Source organism: Ornithorhynchus anatinus, chromosome 12 (assembly GCF_004115215.2).
Source record: "Ornithorhynchus anatinus isolate Pmale09 chromosome 12, mOrnAna1.pri.v4, whole genome shotgun sequence".
Taxonomy (NCBI): Eukaryota; Metazoa; Chordata; class Mammalia; order Monotremata; family Ornithorhynchidae; genus Ornithorhynchus; species Ornithorhynchus anatinus.
In genome coordinates this window covers 13,901,181-13,919,048 of record NC_041739.1, presented here as the reverse complement: position 1 = coordinate 13,919,048, position 17,868 = coordinate 13,901,181, and the positions used below count along the sequence as shown (strand labels likewise).

General features: G+C 43.5%; 1 protein-coding gene across 2 annotated transcripts in view; it reads right to left on the bottom strand.

Moving 5' to 3' along the window:
• MARCHF1 (membrane associated ring-CH-type finger 1) overlaps nt 1–17,868 on the bottom strand; it is a 495,472-nt gene that overhangs the window by 40,985 nt on the left and 436,619 nt on the right. For both annotated transcript variants that reach the window (XM_029076521.2, XM_001507921.5), the window contains exon 5: nt 3,351–3,531. In XM_029076521.2, coding sequence (XP_028932354.1) covers nt 3,351–3,531 — 181 coding nt within the window. The remainder of the gene's footprint in view (nt 1–3,350; nt 3,532–17,868) is intronic.

Below are 17,868 nucleotides of genomic sequence, written 5' to 3'. Positions count from 1 at the left end.
GAGCACAGAGTTCACACGTACTCTAGGTAACTCTATTGTACTCTTCCAAGTTCTTAGTACAGTGCTCGGCACACAGGAAGTCCTCAGTAAATACCACTGATTGATTAGTCTCTTAAAGGAAACAACAAAAGGCACTGATTGCTTTCTATCTTAGGTATTTGTACAATCCAACCATTAGGTTTTATTTGGAGAAACATCTGGGAAAACTGTGGCCAATCTAATACTTCCAAAACCAAGTGTCCTGGAAACACACTTATTACATGATTGGATACTTTCTTGGGAGGCAGGAAATCCCATCACAAGCCTTACTGACCCCATTTCAGTGAGGTAAGAAGAAGGAAGGAAAGAACCCTGCATCGGAGTGATAGAGAAGACACAAAAGAGTAAGACTTTGAATGGCCCTCCTGGTGTCACAGCATCACTGGGTCAGGCATCAGTGGAGCCAGGGTCACCCACATGAGATGAACAGCTCTGAATGGAAACCAGCATGTCGGTGGTAATTCTTCCAAGCGGCCATGATGGGAGAGCAGTCTCACACCTGAAAGAGCACCAACTCTGTTCCCCTAACCTGCGAGCACCAAGCGAGCCTCAAATGTGGATCTGGTGAGGAAGAAAGTATCTTGGGCTCTCCATTTGTTTGCACTCAGTCAATCATATTTATTGAGAGCATACCGTGTGTCGAGCACTGTACTGTGTGTTTGGGAGAGTACAAAATAGCTGTAAGCTAATTAAGGGCAGGGAATGCTCTGTGATATCATCACACAGCACTCTCCCAAGCGCTTAGTACTGTTCTCTGCACAGCAAGTGCTCAATAAATACGATCGATTGATTGACTGGTAGATGTGTTTCCTGCCCCCAACAAGCTTACAGTCTAGATGGAGGGGGAGGTGGACATTAAAATAGTAAGCGCTTAACAAATACCAACATTATGGATATGTATATAAGTGCTGTGGGACTTGTGCTGGGGTGAATAAAGGGTACTAGTCCTGGAAGGCATAGGAATCTGGGAGACCCAACAACTAAGAAACTCTACTTTTGCCTCTCAGCGTATCCTTTCTCACAGTCTAAAATCTGTATGGGGGTGACTCAAACTACTATACTCTCCTAAGCATGCTGCACACAGTAAACACTCAATAAATAAGACTGATTGATCGATTGATTGATTGGGGAAAATTAGGGCTTAAGTGGGGAAGGGCTCTTGGAGGAGATGTAATCTTAATAAGATTTTGAAGGTGTGGAGAGTGAATGTCTGTTGGATATGAAGAGGAAAGAAGTTCCACAGGACTTTGTTGAGGGGTAGGCAGTGAGACTGATGAAGTCTAGGTTCAGATAATTACAAGAACGCACCTTTTTCACGGAGGGCCAGAGCTCATATTTTGTAGTTCTAAACCACTTGGAGAAGTTCTGGCCACAAAGGGCGTTCTAAAAGCCAAGTCACTATCGGTACTAAATCGGAGGCCGTCCGGCCAGTCTCTCTAATGCCGCTTGTCCTCCGTCCTTCATTTCTCAACCCAGCTCATCATGGAAGCTATAATTTTTATTTCTAAGGCAGTGTTCTTTGGTTGCACGTGCCTGGCATCTAAATGAAAAAGCAGCTTCGGGCAGTTTAATTATTTAAATTGCACAGTCTCTGCTTCCTCATTTGGAGGCTGGGACCCTCCCATCTACAGTCTTGCAGAGGCGAGGCGATGGTGTGCTGTGCATTGAGTTAGATGGAGGGGAGTTCCATGTAAATAGTCCAAAGGCCTGAATTTAAAGAACGCATCCAAATGGATGTAGTCATTTTCCTTTAAAACAGTATCCTTTAAAAGTTGTTCTCAGTCAACTTCAAATTGGTCTCTAACTTCGTTTTCTGACTTGTATCCTTACATAATCTGATCCTAAAGGTTTTAGCAAAATTTCACCAAGATGAGGTCATGTAACTGGGAGCAGAGAGGGTAAATTGAGTAAGAAGGATAAGCTATTTACCCATTTCTGACAGCTTGCTGCACTACATATTCCATTTCTCTCCTTTCCCTTCCCTGACAATCCACAAATGCCAAATGAACCACTTAAAAAAAAATCCCCTCAGAAGATAAATTCTCCTCTAAGAGGGAATGCCTGACACTCGAGATATAAGATTAGTTAATGTTATCTGTTGCCTTCTGTGGGAAGGCCTTCTGAAGGTAGTTGCAATTCCGAGCTTGAGCAATTAAATTACATGAAATTATGACAACTTTGCATACCAATTCATTTTGCATTCTGTAGGAAGAGAGTGAGAAAACAGAGGCCCACACTAGTAAAGACAAAGCCAAAAGGAGAGCCGTATTTTCCCTGTTGGCCCCGGAAGATGCTAGCGAATGCTCTGTCTCAGTCAATCAGTGGTATTTATTGAACACTTACTGTGTGGAAAGTGCTCTACTAGGCGCTTGGGAGAGTACAATAAAACAAAGTTGCTAGTCACATTTCCTGCCTACAAGGAGCTTACAATTTAGTGGGAAATGGACATTAATGTAAATAAATAAATTATGGATATGAACATGTGATGTGAGGCTGAGGGTGGGGTGAATATCACATACTTAGAGGATACAGATCCTAGTGCATAGTCGACACAGAAGGGAGAGGGAGTAGGGGAAAAGAAGGCCAAGGCTTAATCGGGGAAGTCGTCTTGGCGGAGATGTAATTTTAATAAGGCTTTGATGATGGGGAGAGTGGTGGTCTGTCAGATATGAAGGGGGAGAGAGTTCCAGGTCAGAGGGCGGAGGAGGGTAAGGGGTTGGTGGCGAGATGGACAAGATCGAGGTACAGTGAGTAAGTTGGCATTAAAAGAGCATGTAAAATATCAGTTCGGCACTGCCCCGATCCCTCATTTGTCCCTACCATCCTTCCCTCCAGCTGGAAGAAATTTGAATGGAGGGGAGAATGCCAGGTCATTCCAGCCTCCTAAATCAATCCTGTCTGATATCCAGAAAGAACAGCTATGATCCTGTGGAAGGAACGAAGCTAGGGGAGCGGAGAATCACCATGATTTAGCCGAGACCGGTTTTTCTGATTCTGCCTTCGGCTGTGGAGCCTGTGACCGTTGGCCCTGTACCTGTAGCAGGGAGTTGGCGATCCTCACATAAGGATGCTCACCCATATCTCGAGCACCGAGAGGGGATGGTATTCACTCTCCCGTATGGGGTGTCATTTCCAGGCCCGAGACACACAGGCTCCATTGGATGAAATGCCCAACTAAGAATAACAGCATGTTTGGGGAAGGTATCATTAAAACGTATCCTTAAAATACATCTACTTTCCCAGCCATCTATCCCTGCTTGCCTTCCACCCGAGCCCTGGCACCGAAGACGATTTCCCTGCTAACATCGTACCTTCCGAAGGGGTTTGAGCTTCGTCTCCATTATGAAATCATACTTGCAGAGTTCACAGCAGCGAGTGTCCGAGCTCTTTATCCACTGATGCAGGCAGGCCTGATGAACGAACCGCAGAGTTCCCGTGCAGCGGCACGGAGTGATGAGGGGACTCTCGTCGTCTCCCTCACAGTGGCAGATCCTGAGAAGAAGGAAAGCGACAGCTGCTGAGCGACTTTAAAGGGTTGGGCTCCCACGGTGAGGAGGTTATTTGGTCCCTTTGCACAGTGAGGCCTAATCATTCCAATTCCTATGTTACATGCCGAGACTCCTCATTCCAACAGACCTTAGAAATGTATTCTTTTCTATTCTTTTTCCCATGATGCGAACTTAGACCAAGTTTTAAAAACTTGGAAATTTCACATTAAAATTTCACGCTTTGGCCCAGTCCCCCATGCAAGTAAATGCTTTCTTGCACAGCTCCTCGTTGTTCTACCCAATCAATTGACGAAGTCACACGAGTGTGAGGCCATGCAATGTGTCTCATTTCCACTTTTTGAAATCCCAGTCTTGGGTAGTGTTAGAGAGAGACTTTCAGTTCAAGAATTTTAAAGTAAGTTTTACAGAAGATCAGAAAGACTTTGTGTTCCTCTGAAAGCTCTTACATTTCTCTCCCTTAATAATAACCATAATATGGAGGGGGAGTATCTGCTTGATAAAATCATGGAGGTTTATCTAATAAAATTTGTTTCATTATTTTGGGACTGACCCTTCTTGATGTCTGAATTAAGCTGCCAGTGAAATCAAACACCCTTCCTAAGCATAAATGTTTGATTTTTTTTTTTTAGGGGACGTGTAATAATTCATCTTCCAGAGTAAATCCTTACTTCAGTCATTCTCACTGCTAGTCATTTGTCCCGTTAGGGGAATTGTAGGAAATGGAGAAAAGTTAGAGTCCACCAAAGCCACATACTCCTCAATTTCATTCCTCCCAACCTTTTCTCTCTGTAGTCTTGCCTCCCTGTCAGTCCATGCAGAGGGATGACCAATATGTACTGCAGCTCTGCACACAATAAGCACTCAATAAATAATAATAATAATAATGTTGGTATTTGTTAAGTGCTTACTATGTGCCGAGCACTGTTCTAAGCGCTGGGGTAGACATAGGGGAATCAGGTTGTCCCGCGTGGGGCTCACAGTCTTAATCCCCATTTTACAGATGAGGGAACTGAGGCACAGAGAAGTTAAGTGACTTGCCCACAGTCACACAGCCGACAAGTGGCAGAGCTGGGATTCGAACTCATGAGCCCTGACTCCAAAGCCCGTGCTCTTTCCACTGAGCCATGCTGCTTCTCATCATTCCCTCCGGCATCCACCACCTTGTATTCCGACCCAGAAGTGGTTTTGGACATTCACTACTCCCCGTCATTTCGTAGGGCATTACTATGTTCGGCTACGTTTGCACCCAACAGAGCAAAATACTGTAATGCATAACCGTGGTTATTGTAAGCACTTTAAGCTCTGTGATGAGCGGTGGGGTAGATGCAACACAATCCGATTAGACACAGTCCCTGTCCCACATGGGATTCACAATCTAATGGAGAGGGACAACAGTTATCTAATTCCTATTTTGTAGTTGAAGATGCTGAGGCACGGAAAAGTTAAATGACTTACCCAAGAGCATACACCAAGAAAACCCAAAGATCAAGGGTGTTTCTCCAGGGGGGAACCCCCTGACTTCACCCTTGTTCCAGAGTTATTACATTTCCCTTCCAGGTCCCTGTTGAAGCCAAATCTACTGATGTTGCATAGTGAGGAAGAGTGACCTAGTGGAAAGAACACAGGGCTGGGAGTCAGAAGGCCTGCGTTCTAGTCCCAGTTCTAGTCCTGGCTCTGTCTCTTGCCTGCTGGGTGAACTTGAGCAAGTCATATAATTTCTCTGGGCCTTGGTTTTCTCATCTGTAAAAATGCGGATAAAATACCTGTTCTCTTTCCCTCTGTCTGTAAATCCCAAATGGGACAGGCCTCGTGTCCATTCTGACTGCCTTTTATCGATAAAAGCCGTTATTATTATTATTACACCCTGAGGCGATTGCCTTGCTCATTTATCTTCTGAAACTGACTCTGCCCCTCCACCGATGAGGGGAGAATCCACACAGTCACTGGACCAAGTCACACATCCATGATCCTGTTATTAACTTTTACATCCCTGGATCTAAGCACAGCATAAGTCAGTTTCTGAAAGACACTCTAAGCAGTCTTCAGGGTGGGCTGTCTTTGGTGATCTGAAATCGCTTTTTCTATTCCACTGCAATCCAACATTTGCAATCTATTCCATTGCAATCCTACTCTAAGGTAGAATTTCAAATCTTGGTTTGAATCAGTATGTCCTATAATCGAAAATCTCTAGGCAGTGTCTTGATTACCTGGTTGACAGATAGTCCATGAAAACCTTTTAACAGGATAATAATTAATATGAATCATCTGAGTCCCGTTGCCAGACCTATGAAGGTGGGGAGTATTACTGCCCCTATTAACCTATTTTTTAGATAACATAAAACTGCAAGTGGAAAGGAACATTGTATAAGAGCAATCACTCAGGGTAACAAAATGGATGCAAAAACGGTCATCTGCAAAATAAGCCACAGGAATTGAAACTCAACTTCCCCAACCTCAAAATAAAGAAGTGTGAACAGAGGACATTTGTCTTCAGGACTCAACTTCTCATATAAAACTGAACAGCCTGATAAATATGGAACTGGAACATCTATAGTAATAAGAGAATTTTCAGAATCTTAGCTACAGTAAAGACAAAATTCTTCTATTGCTTACTGAGAGCCAAGGGTTAAATAACATGAATTCTCAAAACACCTCATAATCAGAATTATATATTTTTTATTAGTATTTGTTAAACATTCACTATAGGCCAGCCACTGTACTAAGTTCTGGGGTAGATACAAGTTAATCAGGTTTGACACAGTGCCTGTCCCATATGGGGCTCACAGTCTTAATCTTCATTTTACAGATGAGGTAACTGAGGCCCAGAGAAGTGAAGTGACTTGCCCAAGGTCACCCAGCAGAGTCGTGGTGGAGCCGAGGTTAGAACCCAGGTCCTTCTGACTCCCAGGCCGGTGCTCTATCCCTTAGGCTGCGCTGCTCTATATGTAAAGAATGTATATGAGTATACGCACAATCAGTAGTATTTAATAAGCACTTATTCTACCAATTTAATGAGCACTTACTCTATGCAGAGCACTTGGCAGACTATGAGAGAGTAAGTAGACACTCTCCCAGACCTCGAGGAGCATACAATCTAGACAGGGAGACTGATACTAAAATAAAATTTACCATTTGGAAGAAGCAACAGGTGTAACCATTATGCTCATAAGTGCTGTTGTGGGGTGACGTTCCTAAGTGCTTAGCAGGTGAGGACCCACGTGTTTATGTGATACAGCGTAGGGTGGGGGAGAGATGGGTGATGGAGATGAGGGATTAGTCAAGGAAGGCTTCCTGGAGATATGATTTTAGTAGGGCTTTCCATTTCCTTCAGTAGAGAAACCAAGGGGCTTCCTTTGTCTCAAAAGAAGTGCCAGGATCCCCCAAATCGCCTGCATCCCTGCAATTCTCCAGGCACAGAACGGGCACAGGCAAGCCAGAACTTTCAGGCACAAGTGTCCTGCACTACGCAACTATGGCCAGGCACATTCCCCAGCACCCATTTGGCTCCAACCCCTTTAGTGGCCAAAGCAAAAATGTAAATCAAATGTTCCTCCCTCCCCTCCAGCTCCCAACTCCAGGGAACACCTCTCTCTATCTCAATGTGGCTCACAGTTTGAGGAAATTCAACCCAGCCTCAGCGATGGAAAAAAAAGGTCTCACAGAATAAATCAGTGTTTCCAGACAGACCATCAGCAGGAGAAGTAAAGGTTACAAAGGAAAGCGTAAGATGAAAATCTGAATATTTCTTGGTCTAATCAAAATCCTGCCTGTTAGTGACACTTAAAGGCGCAATCGCTTCTGGCAATGGACACGATCTTAAAGGTTTTGCACCATGTGACATTGGGGTTTTCATTAAGAACCATAGCCATTCAAAAATGGAAAAATACACAGGTTAAGCCCTGTCATGAAAAACCCAAGTTGGAAAAAACCACAATTTCAGAGGTTGAATTGCTGGATCTCTGTTACTTTCATGGACCTTAAAAAAAAAAAAAAGAAAAAAGAGAGAAACATTTTTAGCATACATTCTGGATTAGCAGATCAAATTTTCCAAAGTTGAAGTTGGCTGCATGTCTTAGCCCTGCTAATAAGTACTTGCAGTGTCAATTCAAATGAAGCCGGTACCTATAAATAATGTTGTTTACATATACCAGCTTCAACTGCAAAAGTACAAACATACACACACACAAACACATCATTTTCTTCTGAAATTAAAGCCACTTCCTGTGGGAAAAATGAACTTTATCTATTTTTATTCCCATTCCATATAACCTATTTTATAGGTTTCAGTATTTTGAGCCATTTTCAAATTATCCAAATCAAGTGGGATCCCAAGAGGTTGGTTTTTTTTTCTACACATTGTCAGAATGGTGCTAAATAGTTTTAAAAGCAAAAATACGAACTCTACCTCAAAAATAAGGTGTCAGAAAAGTATAAAATGATTATTCAATTGAAACGCTTTATATAAAGCATATTGGAAGAATGAGAAATTGTAATACAATAATGAAAATTTTACCATTTTTGCCAACTGAAAAGAGATCTCAGGGAAGGGATTTCATAGCCATGCCCTGTGTCTTAAGCATAGTTATGATTGAGATTGCCAGACCCACGTAGGACAGGGACTGCGTCCAAATATGATTTGCTTGTATCCAGTTAGAGTGCCTGGCACATAGTAAGTACTTCACAAATACCACAGTTATTTTTATTATTTTATGCCCCCATTGTTTTGGTACCTTTTTCACCCAATAATTAGAATTCAGGTGTTGTAAATGTAGGTAAGGAAGAATATCCTGCGTTATAAGGCAGAAGAGAAAACTTGTTTTTTGTTTTCGCTAGAATCACACTGTCTTAACTCCCGGCAATTGCTCTGATGGGTCCTAAATAAATATAAAGATGAAACAGATGGGCAGCACAGGAACTCAGGAGGGCAGATAAATTTTTTCTTAATTTTATTTTACAAAACATCCATTTACAACCGATTCATTTGCATTTGAGACTCCATCCAAGAGTTTACAATTTGACACTCCTAGCTGCCTAACAAGGGAAATCTAGCAAGCTTTGATCTGCAGTGAAAAAGAGAATCAACAGCTGTGTACTAAGTGCTGTGGGAGATACCAGAGGATCAGTTCTGAATTAGTCCTGTCCAAACTCAGAAGTCAGCCTGGACTTAAAGCATTTCTCTGGAGTAACACCCTCACGATTTCTCCAGAAACACTGTTTCTCCTTCCCGAAGCCCTTTCACCAAGGCTTCTGGACCAGAAAAGTCCATGGCAAGAGTTTCACCAGAGGGAAACTGAGTGCTGAAAATCAGTCAAACAATTGTATTTGTGGAGCACTTACTACTTGCAGAGCACTGTATTAAGTGACTGAGCACTTTAAAATTCTGGATATAAAGTTTGTGGACAGGAGCCAGACAGGAATAAAGCTGGATGACTGGTTACACTTTAGTCCACTCTCCTCAAAGATTGGCTTTTTTTCTTTTCTGTGGCATTTGTAAAACGCTTACTATTTGTCAAGCGTTGCTCTAAGCACTGAGATAGATAGAAGTTAATCAGGTTTGACACAGTCCCTGTCTCACATGATGCTCAAGTCTAAGTATGGGGAGAAGAGGTATTTAATCCCCATTTTCCAGTTGAGGACTGAGGTATAGAGAAGTTTAGTGACTTGCCTAAGGTCACAGAGCAAGCACTTGACAGAACCGGGAGTAGGATCTTGTTTGTCGGACTCCCAGGCCCCTGCTCTTTCCACTAGGCCTCACTCCTTCTCTCCTGAAATGCGTTATACCTTGGGTCACTAGGAGATGGCTAGTTACTGCACAGGAATGCTCTACAGATGGTGGCCAGATTGACTCCCCGTGCCTTCGGAAGCACTACTTTCTCACTTCACACCACAAAACAAACTTGTGAAATGAAAATGAAATACCTTAAAGTGAATGGCAAGCTCGTTGTCTGAATCTGGGATAAGTCTTCGGGAACCAACTTTGCTTTTAAGATTCCTTTTACTATGGTGGGGCTATACGCACTACTGATTTAATAACCCATTTTGTTCTCTCACGAGGATAAGAAGAAGCCTAGGTGTGAGGTGTGAGGGTGTGGGAAAAGGGAGCAGGAGTTTTGCAGGGAAAAAAATGGGGCTGGGGTAGGGAGTGGCTGTCTTTGTAATTATAATAATTGCGATATTTAAGTGCACTGTACCAGTTCCTGGGCAAGATGGAAGATACTCAGAATGGGCACAATCTCAGCCCTTTAACTCCTGCTTGTCAGAGACCTGGGGTAAATGAGGCTGGGATTGAAAAATTGTAAAGATGAAAATGATCGCTCTGCCCTCGGAGGTGGAAACTCCTTGCCCCTAGCAATTCTGAGAGGTGGGCAACTAAGAGCGGGACTTAGTAATAAAGACGATATTTGTTAAGCGCATACTATATGCCAAGCAATGTTCTAAGTGCTGGGGTAGATACAAGGTAATCGGGTTGTCCCACATAGGGCTCACAGTCTTAATCCCCATTTTACCAATGAGGGAACTGAGGCACAGAGAAGTTAAGCGGCTTCCCCAAGGTCACACAGCAGACAAGTGGCAGAGCTGGGATTAGAACCCATGATCTCTGACTCCCAAGCCCGGGATCCTTCCACAAAGTCACGCTGCTTCTCACAGTTGTAAACAGGCACGTGACACAGCACAGAAGCTTTGGTTTCACAAGCTGATCTCTTACCAGCTGTTAACCACTGTTCGCCATCACAGACACTTGCAAATAGCTGGCTCAGAATAAAACTGCAGATAAAACAGTGGCGGCGTTATGCCTCAGGCCTAGAATGAATTTATTAGACATTGATCGAAGCCCACCAGATGTCCAGAGGTGTTCCTCTAATGCTTGATAAAATAGCAATAGGTGGGGAATAGTGTGAGAAAATGGTGGAGAGGAAGAAAGTGCATAAACAATACTGTTGATTTCTGCCCCCACTTACTAACACATTCCCAACGGGAGCAGGAAGAGAAGTCAGGACTTGTTAGAAATGGAAGATATTGGGTCTGTCAGCTGGATAAAATGGCAGAAGGTTTGGCTTCCCATTCCTCCGCCCCCCACCCTGCCCACTGATCTCAAGTCACCTTTGAGACTGATTGGTTTATGGGAAAACCCCTGGAATCTGCCCCAAGCCTGCTGTTCCAGAGCCCTGCCCCTTCCCCTCTTCCCCAATCTGCAGTTGGCTCACAAGATGCAGTCCATTTCCTTGACCCCCCCATTCGGTAAAACCTCAGAGCACTCTGTGGTCCACCACAAGATTCAGATTCATGATGCTTTCTTTGGGCCAGTGCTCCCCAGTAGAACAGGAAGCAACCTGAGGGCAGGAGTCTTCTCTACTTACTGTGTTGTACTATTCCCAAGCTTAGTCCAGTGTCTGGACTAAAAGCGCTCAATAAATACCATTGATTCATTGACCTAACGATCCTCCTCCCTGAACCGAGGTCAAAGTCCTAGCCTTGTGGGATTAGACCATGAGAAAGATGCTAGAGACCTTTTCAAGAGAAGATTCAGCGAGAAGAATTCTCAGGAGGAGCCAGATTGGAGGAAGTTAGAAAACAACTTAAAGGAGCAACGGTAGCTCAATGAGGATGGTGGGTTAGAGAAATGTGGCTGAGGAAAGACTTGGCGTCTGTGTGGTGATAGTTGGGGAACAGGATCATTTAAAGTAACAGCTTTTTCAGAATGGAGGAGACATTAGAGTCTCTGTAAAGGAAGGGAGAAGAAAGGCAAGAGAGGGAGGAGATGAGCTATTTGTTGCCTGAGCAGGATTTCAGCCTGCAGTCAGTTCATCCACATTTTAAAAGGCGTGTAATTTCAGCACTGTTGGAATTGCAGTTGACATAAACTGCATGTCAGCACATGCAAGTCACCATGGTATTCTCATTTACACAGCCTTCTCCTCCACACAACCCCCTGGTTCTGGCTTTATAAGCCTTTCCAACTATGAGCAAATTGAGCTCTTTACAACCGGCTCCTACTTTTTGATGCGGAGAACTTGGAGGTGCTTAATTAACACCACGGGTGTACCTACATTTTCCCTTAAATATATTTTTGAATTTGAATGAAGGAAAAAAAAGAATAAAAACTTAAAAATAAGGACTTTGGGAGTTCCATTTGCCAGACCAGCCTTTCAAAATTCTTAGCATATTAAATCATAATGTAAGCGAGTGGACTTTCGGTTGCTAAAACTCCTCCTTCCGTCAATCATTTTTGTGGGTTTATATGAGGTTGTGTGTTCCAGGTATAAAATTTTGAACTTGTTCATTTTGATTTTTCTGTCTTTTCCTTTGGGCATGTTAGGGAGAGAACACATCTAGCCTTTTGTTGGAATTAGTTTTTTTCCTATATTTTCCAGCTAAATGGCAACGGCCTTTGACATTTTCTATGGCCTGCTCTTCAATAGCATTCCTGAACTTTACCCCTTAAAGCGATGTCTGCTGTCTCTGTCTCAAAGCCCATCCTTCATTCGGTCTCCTCATCTTTTGATCGCCCTTTTGATCTTTTTCTATCTTGCCCAGATTACTTTTTTTGGCTGTAAAATAATCTAAATGATGAATTGGTGTCCTTCTGCCTCTCCACCCAGTGTCGATGAAATGTATTAATTATGCATGCAGAATATAATCATTTCAAATCTCCTCAGTCAGTGTTGTCCTTCCATTGTGTCTCTGAATCAGTTGCCTTTATCTGAAGAGGGAAGATAAAATCCATTTTAAAAACGAATAACCCTAACCAAATTTTAATGCAATAGAGAGCTGTTTATTTCAAGGCGTGCAACACAAAATTAGAAACAAAACAAGGTGCAGTAGGCAATATGGGGGGTGGCCTGGGCGTTTAGTCTCAATGCTGGTCTTCCTGATAAGCTTATTCTAATACAGAGAACTGTCACCTTGGAAATAAGTTATGACATGTCATTTCATGTTTTCAGCTTACGGTGTGTGCTACAGCTGAACTCTGCCGACTGATTTTTCTAGTAAACCAACAGTGCCAGAGTAGTGGAAACTCATCAGATATTCCTGAGATCCAGTAAACTTTTAGAGACCTTTATACTCGCTGGGCACCTCTAAGTAGGAGAAAGAACAGGTATTGATTCCCCATTTTACAGATGAAAAAACTGAGACACTATGAGGTCAAGCGACTCGCCTGAGGTCACACAGAAGGCAAGTAGCAAGAACCTGGATTAGCACACAGGTCCTCTGACTCCCGGACATGATATCTTTCCACTAGGCCACACCGCTGCTTCTCCTCCTCCTCCTCCCTTTCTTTTCCGGTCCCACCAACCCCTCACCCCACCACCCCTATCAAGTCCCCCGGCACGAGACATTTAGTTCACTGGGGGTGGAGTCAGAGGGGAGGCAGGCAGTCCATGCCCTCCCCATGCATAATTAAAGCTCTGTCCTTCTTCCATCCATCCTTACAGTTAAGGTGAACCATTTAACAGCCCCAGTTCTCCTTCTGATAGTATATTTTGACCCTGCATATATCCCAAATACCTTTTGTATCTCCTGAAATTTTCTAATGTGACATGACAAGGAGAACAGCCAAACAGGAAGCATAATTTCTCCACATTCTCTCCCTTCACAATTCGATTTGCTTTCCACATTTGGTGCTTTTGTATAAGCTCCTGGTTTTCTTTTGGTTCTCTGATGAGGCATTTTATATAGGCCACCGACCTCCTAAAACTCATTGTGGAAAGAAACATTTACATGAATAGGAAAACAGTTGTACTACACACTATGAATGAGAAGAAAAGCTATTCCTGCGATTACTATTATTCAGTGTTCTGCTCTCCATGCTGGGCCTGAGTGTCTTTTCATCTACTAGGATTTTGATTTCTAATTTCTCCCATGTTTTTCTTAAATGCCCATAATTTATCTGAGACAATTACCCTATATATACTCTCCCAAGCACTTACTACTACTACTAATAATAATGTTGGTATTTGTTAAGCGCATACTATGTGCAGAGCATTGTTCTAAGCACTGGGGTAGATACGGGGTAATCAGGTTGTCCCACGTGAGGCTCACCATCTTAATCCCCATTTTACAGATGAGGTAACTGAGGCACAGAGAAGTTAAGTGACTTGCCCAAAGTCACACAGCTGAGAAGTGGCAGAGCTGGGATTCGAACCCATGACCTCTGACTCCCAAGCCCGTGCTCTTTCCCCTGAGCCATGCTTGCTGTGCACAGTAAGCACTCAATTGAAAAGAGTTTTAAATAGTTAAAGGAACATGGAGAATTGTGCAGCTCTCTGGATAAAACCAGCCCTCTCATTTGTTTCCTTCTGAATTATTTCAGCTGAACTGCTGTAAATGTTCTGGAGAAATATGTAACCTCCTCCTCCAAATAGCCCACCTTAACACAACCTTTTATGTTTTTCTATTGCACATCACAAGAAGGAAGTTTATAAAATAAGTTGTCTATGGAAAGCAGGCTGAAATCTTATCCCAGTAATTACTTTGACTGAAACAGAATAAAGTGGCAATTAATCATTCCACTCCGCCAAGAGATTTTACAATTGAGATTGGTACCAGTAATTGATAATCAGCATTACTTCGACCAGTGCCATGCCTAGACCAATTTATTCCCAAAGACAACACACAAGACCCTGTCTTGAAAATTATAAGGTGAAAACTAGAATGTCAGACTTACTCAATTAAATCAATCGGTGGTATTGATTGAGTTCTTACGGTGGGCAGAGCATTGTATTAAACTCTTGAGAAAGTACAATAAGACAGAATTTGTAGATGAAATTCCTGGCCACGAGGATTTTGTCGTCTACAAGAGGAGGTAGACGTTAAAATAGATGTATAGGGGAAATAGAATATAAGAATATTTACATGATATAATTGTGGGGCTGGGGTGAGGAACAAAGTGCTTAATTAGTACACAGCCAAGTTGACGGTTGTCACAGAGAGGAGGGAGGAGAGGGGAAATTAAGTGTTTAGATGGGAAAGGCCTCTTGGAGGAGATGTGTTTTTAGGCGGATTTGAAAGGTGGGAGAGCGATAGGCTGTTGGAAGGAAGCAGGAGGGAGGGACAGGCTTGAGGGAGAGTGGGCACAAAGGCTCAGTAGCGGGACAGATGAGGCTAAAATACAGGGAATAGGTAGATGCTAGAGGAGCTGATTATGTGGATTGGGTGGTAGTGGAGAATAGTAAGGTTAGGTCGGGGGGAGAGCCGACTGAATGTCTTAAATCCACTGGTAAAGAATTTCTGTTTGACGTGGTGGTGGATAGACAACCATGGGAGGCTTTGGAGGAGTGTGGGCTAAATGTTTTTCAGAAAAATGATTCGGGCAACTGAGAGAAGTATGGACTGGAGAAGGGAGAGATATTCTCCCAAAAGATTATATCCTTTTAAAATTTTGACCAACTCCTGGCTTCTTCTTCACAAGAAATAGTAATAATTGTGGTATTTGAGAACTGGATTAGAACCAGGTCCCCTGAATTCCAGTCCTTTTCTCTTTCTACTAGGCCATGTTACTTCTTGCATATTTGGTTTAAATTTCGATTAATGTTGGTTTATCAAGAGAAAAAAATGGTTTCTGGAAGGATATTAAGTATCTAATAATTCCAGGTACTTTATTTGATCCACTGTGAACCTACATTTAATTGAATACATTGCAAACACCTGAGTCTTCCCAGGGCAATGCTGTTCAAGGCAGAAATTGAATGTTCCCTCTGAGGGGGAGGATAAAAAAAATCCTTAGAGCCTGAAATAACTCACAGTCACACTTCCAGGGGCAAATATCGTACCCCACTTTTCCCATTTTATCACTGGGGTTACTGATCCCAAGTTTGGCCCTGTCAAGTATGAAAAATAGTATTGAAAGCTTTACTGTGCATCTCCTCTCATGGGAAAACTCAAATCGATTTCTGGCTGGCAGCCAGCTTTGCTCATTACTCAGACCTACTCTCTCAGCTGTTATTAAAATAAATATCGGAGGACATTTTCCATTCAATTTGAGAAGAGTGAGATACGCAGAGACCGGGGGGTGAGGATGAGGGCCACTCCTGCTGTCTTCACCTGATAGTTCCATTCCTCACACACTTTGCTTTGCTTTCTATGTTGTAGGGCTAGATGTTTGATGGATATCCATGGCATCTACAGATGAAGCAAAGTGAATTTGTTACTTTCAGGGCTGCCATCTCTAATCATCCCACTATCTTGGAGATTACCACAGGTGATATGTCTATTACTGTTTATAAGAAGCAGTGTGGCCGAATGGAAAGAGCACAGGCCTGGGAGTCAGATTACCTGGATTCTAGTACCATTTCCGCTACTTGTCTGCTGCATGACCTTGAGCAAGTCACTGAATTTCTCTGTACCCCAGTTACCTCACCTGTAAAATGGGGAAAACTGTGAACACTCTGTGGGACAGGAACTGTATCCAACCTGATTAACTCATTTCTAGCCTAGGGTTTAGTACAGTGCCCGGCACATAATAAACACATAGTAAGTACTTAACAAATACCAATAAAATGATAATAATTGTGGTATTTTTTAAGCATTTTCTATGTACTAAGCACTGGGATAGATAGAAGATAATCATATTGGATACAGTCCATGTCCCACGTGGGTCTCAGAGCCTTAGAGAGGAGAACAGATATTTAATCCCCCATTTTACTGATGACAAAACTGAGGCTCAGAGAAGTCAATTGACTTGCCCAAAGTCACACAGAAGACAAATTGCAGAGCCAGGATGAGGACTCTGGCCTCCTTTACTCCCAGTCCTATGCTTTTTCACTAGGCAATGCTGCTTATGGAGGGGGGAAGGTTGGGTCCCTACAGTGAAAGCCCCCTGCACTCTTCTGCCTGCTTTAATCCCCTCCTGCTTGCTGCAGTTCTCTAGTCTCAAGGTGAAAGACAGCAGTTAAACTATTCCTGAAGAAGCTTCTCCTTTCCTTCTCCCTTCTTAGAGAAACAGCAAGTCCTAGTATAAAGACCACTGGCCTGGGAGTCAGAGGACCCAGGTTCTAATCCTAGCTCTGCTGTCTACCCTAAGTCACTTAACTTCTTCAAGGCTGTTTCCTCCTCTGTAAAATGGGGATTCACTACAGGTTCTCCCTGCTACTAGTGAATTCCACTTGGGACAGGGACCGTGTCTGTCTTCATTATCTTGTATCTTCCCCAGTGCTTGACCCAGAGTTAGTGTCTAACAAATGCAATCACTGTTATTATTGTAATTATATCAGTAGTATTTTGTCCCTAGGCCTCTTCCAGGGTCCAAGTCCAGCATCGAGTAGGAGCAGAACACAGAGCTGGTTCCTGGGGATGAAGAAAAAGGGGACAGGGCCTCTTACTGGCCTCTCAGGCCCCCACCCATCCTTGAACACATACATATTCCATCCGAGTCATACATCCTTACCCACACAGGGGTCATCACCTGGAACCCAGCTGCCCAGTAGCATCCGGAGAAGATAAGCCAATCCAGGTGCAGCTGTCTTTACTCGAGTTTCTGTCTGATAGCCTAGAGAAAGTGGAGGTGGAAGCACCAGATAATCCCCTGTGCAGGGAATATCTAGCAGCAGCTGCAGTTTCTCTTACTTCTGCTGCAGCTGGTCTATGCTAAGGAGGTCTGTCTGCCTCAGTCTGGTTAGTAGATACCTGGGTCTCTAGACATATGTATCTTTTCCATCTGAAACCTCTACATAGGTCTCTCTTTGTCTCCCTCCTTTTTCCTAGAATAACAACTTATTCCTTATTTATGAAGCACTTACTAGGTGCCAAGCACTGTGTTAGACACTAGGGTAGGTATCGCCCTATCTCCCTACTACCCTTCCTTTCCAAAATCCTAGAACGTGTCTTCTACACTCGCTGCTTAGAATCCCTTAACTCCCATTCTCTCCTGGACCCCCTCCAATCTGGCTTCCGTCCCCTCCACTCTACCGAGACTGCTCTCTCTAAGGTCACCCATGACCTCCTTCTTGCCAAATCCAATGGCTCCTACTCCATTCTAATCCTCCTTGACCTCTCTGCTGCCTTTGACACTGTCGACCATCCCCTCCTCCTCCATACCTTATCTCACTTTGGCTTCACGGACTCCGTCCTCTCCTGGCTCTCCTCTTATCTCTCTGGCCAGTCATTCTCGGTCTCCTTCGCAGGCGCCTCCTCCCCCTCCCATCCTTTAACTGTTGGAGTTCCTCGAGGGTCAGTTCTTGGCCCTCTTCTGTTCTCCATTTACACTCACTCCCTCGGTGAACTCATCCGCTCTCACGGCTTTGACTACCATCTCTACGCAGATGACATGCAGATCTACATCTCTGTCCCTGTCCTCTCCCCCTCCCTTCAGGCTCGCATCTCC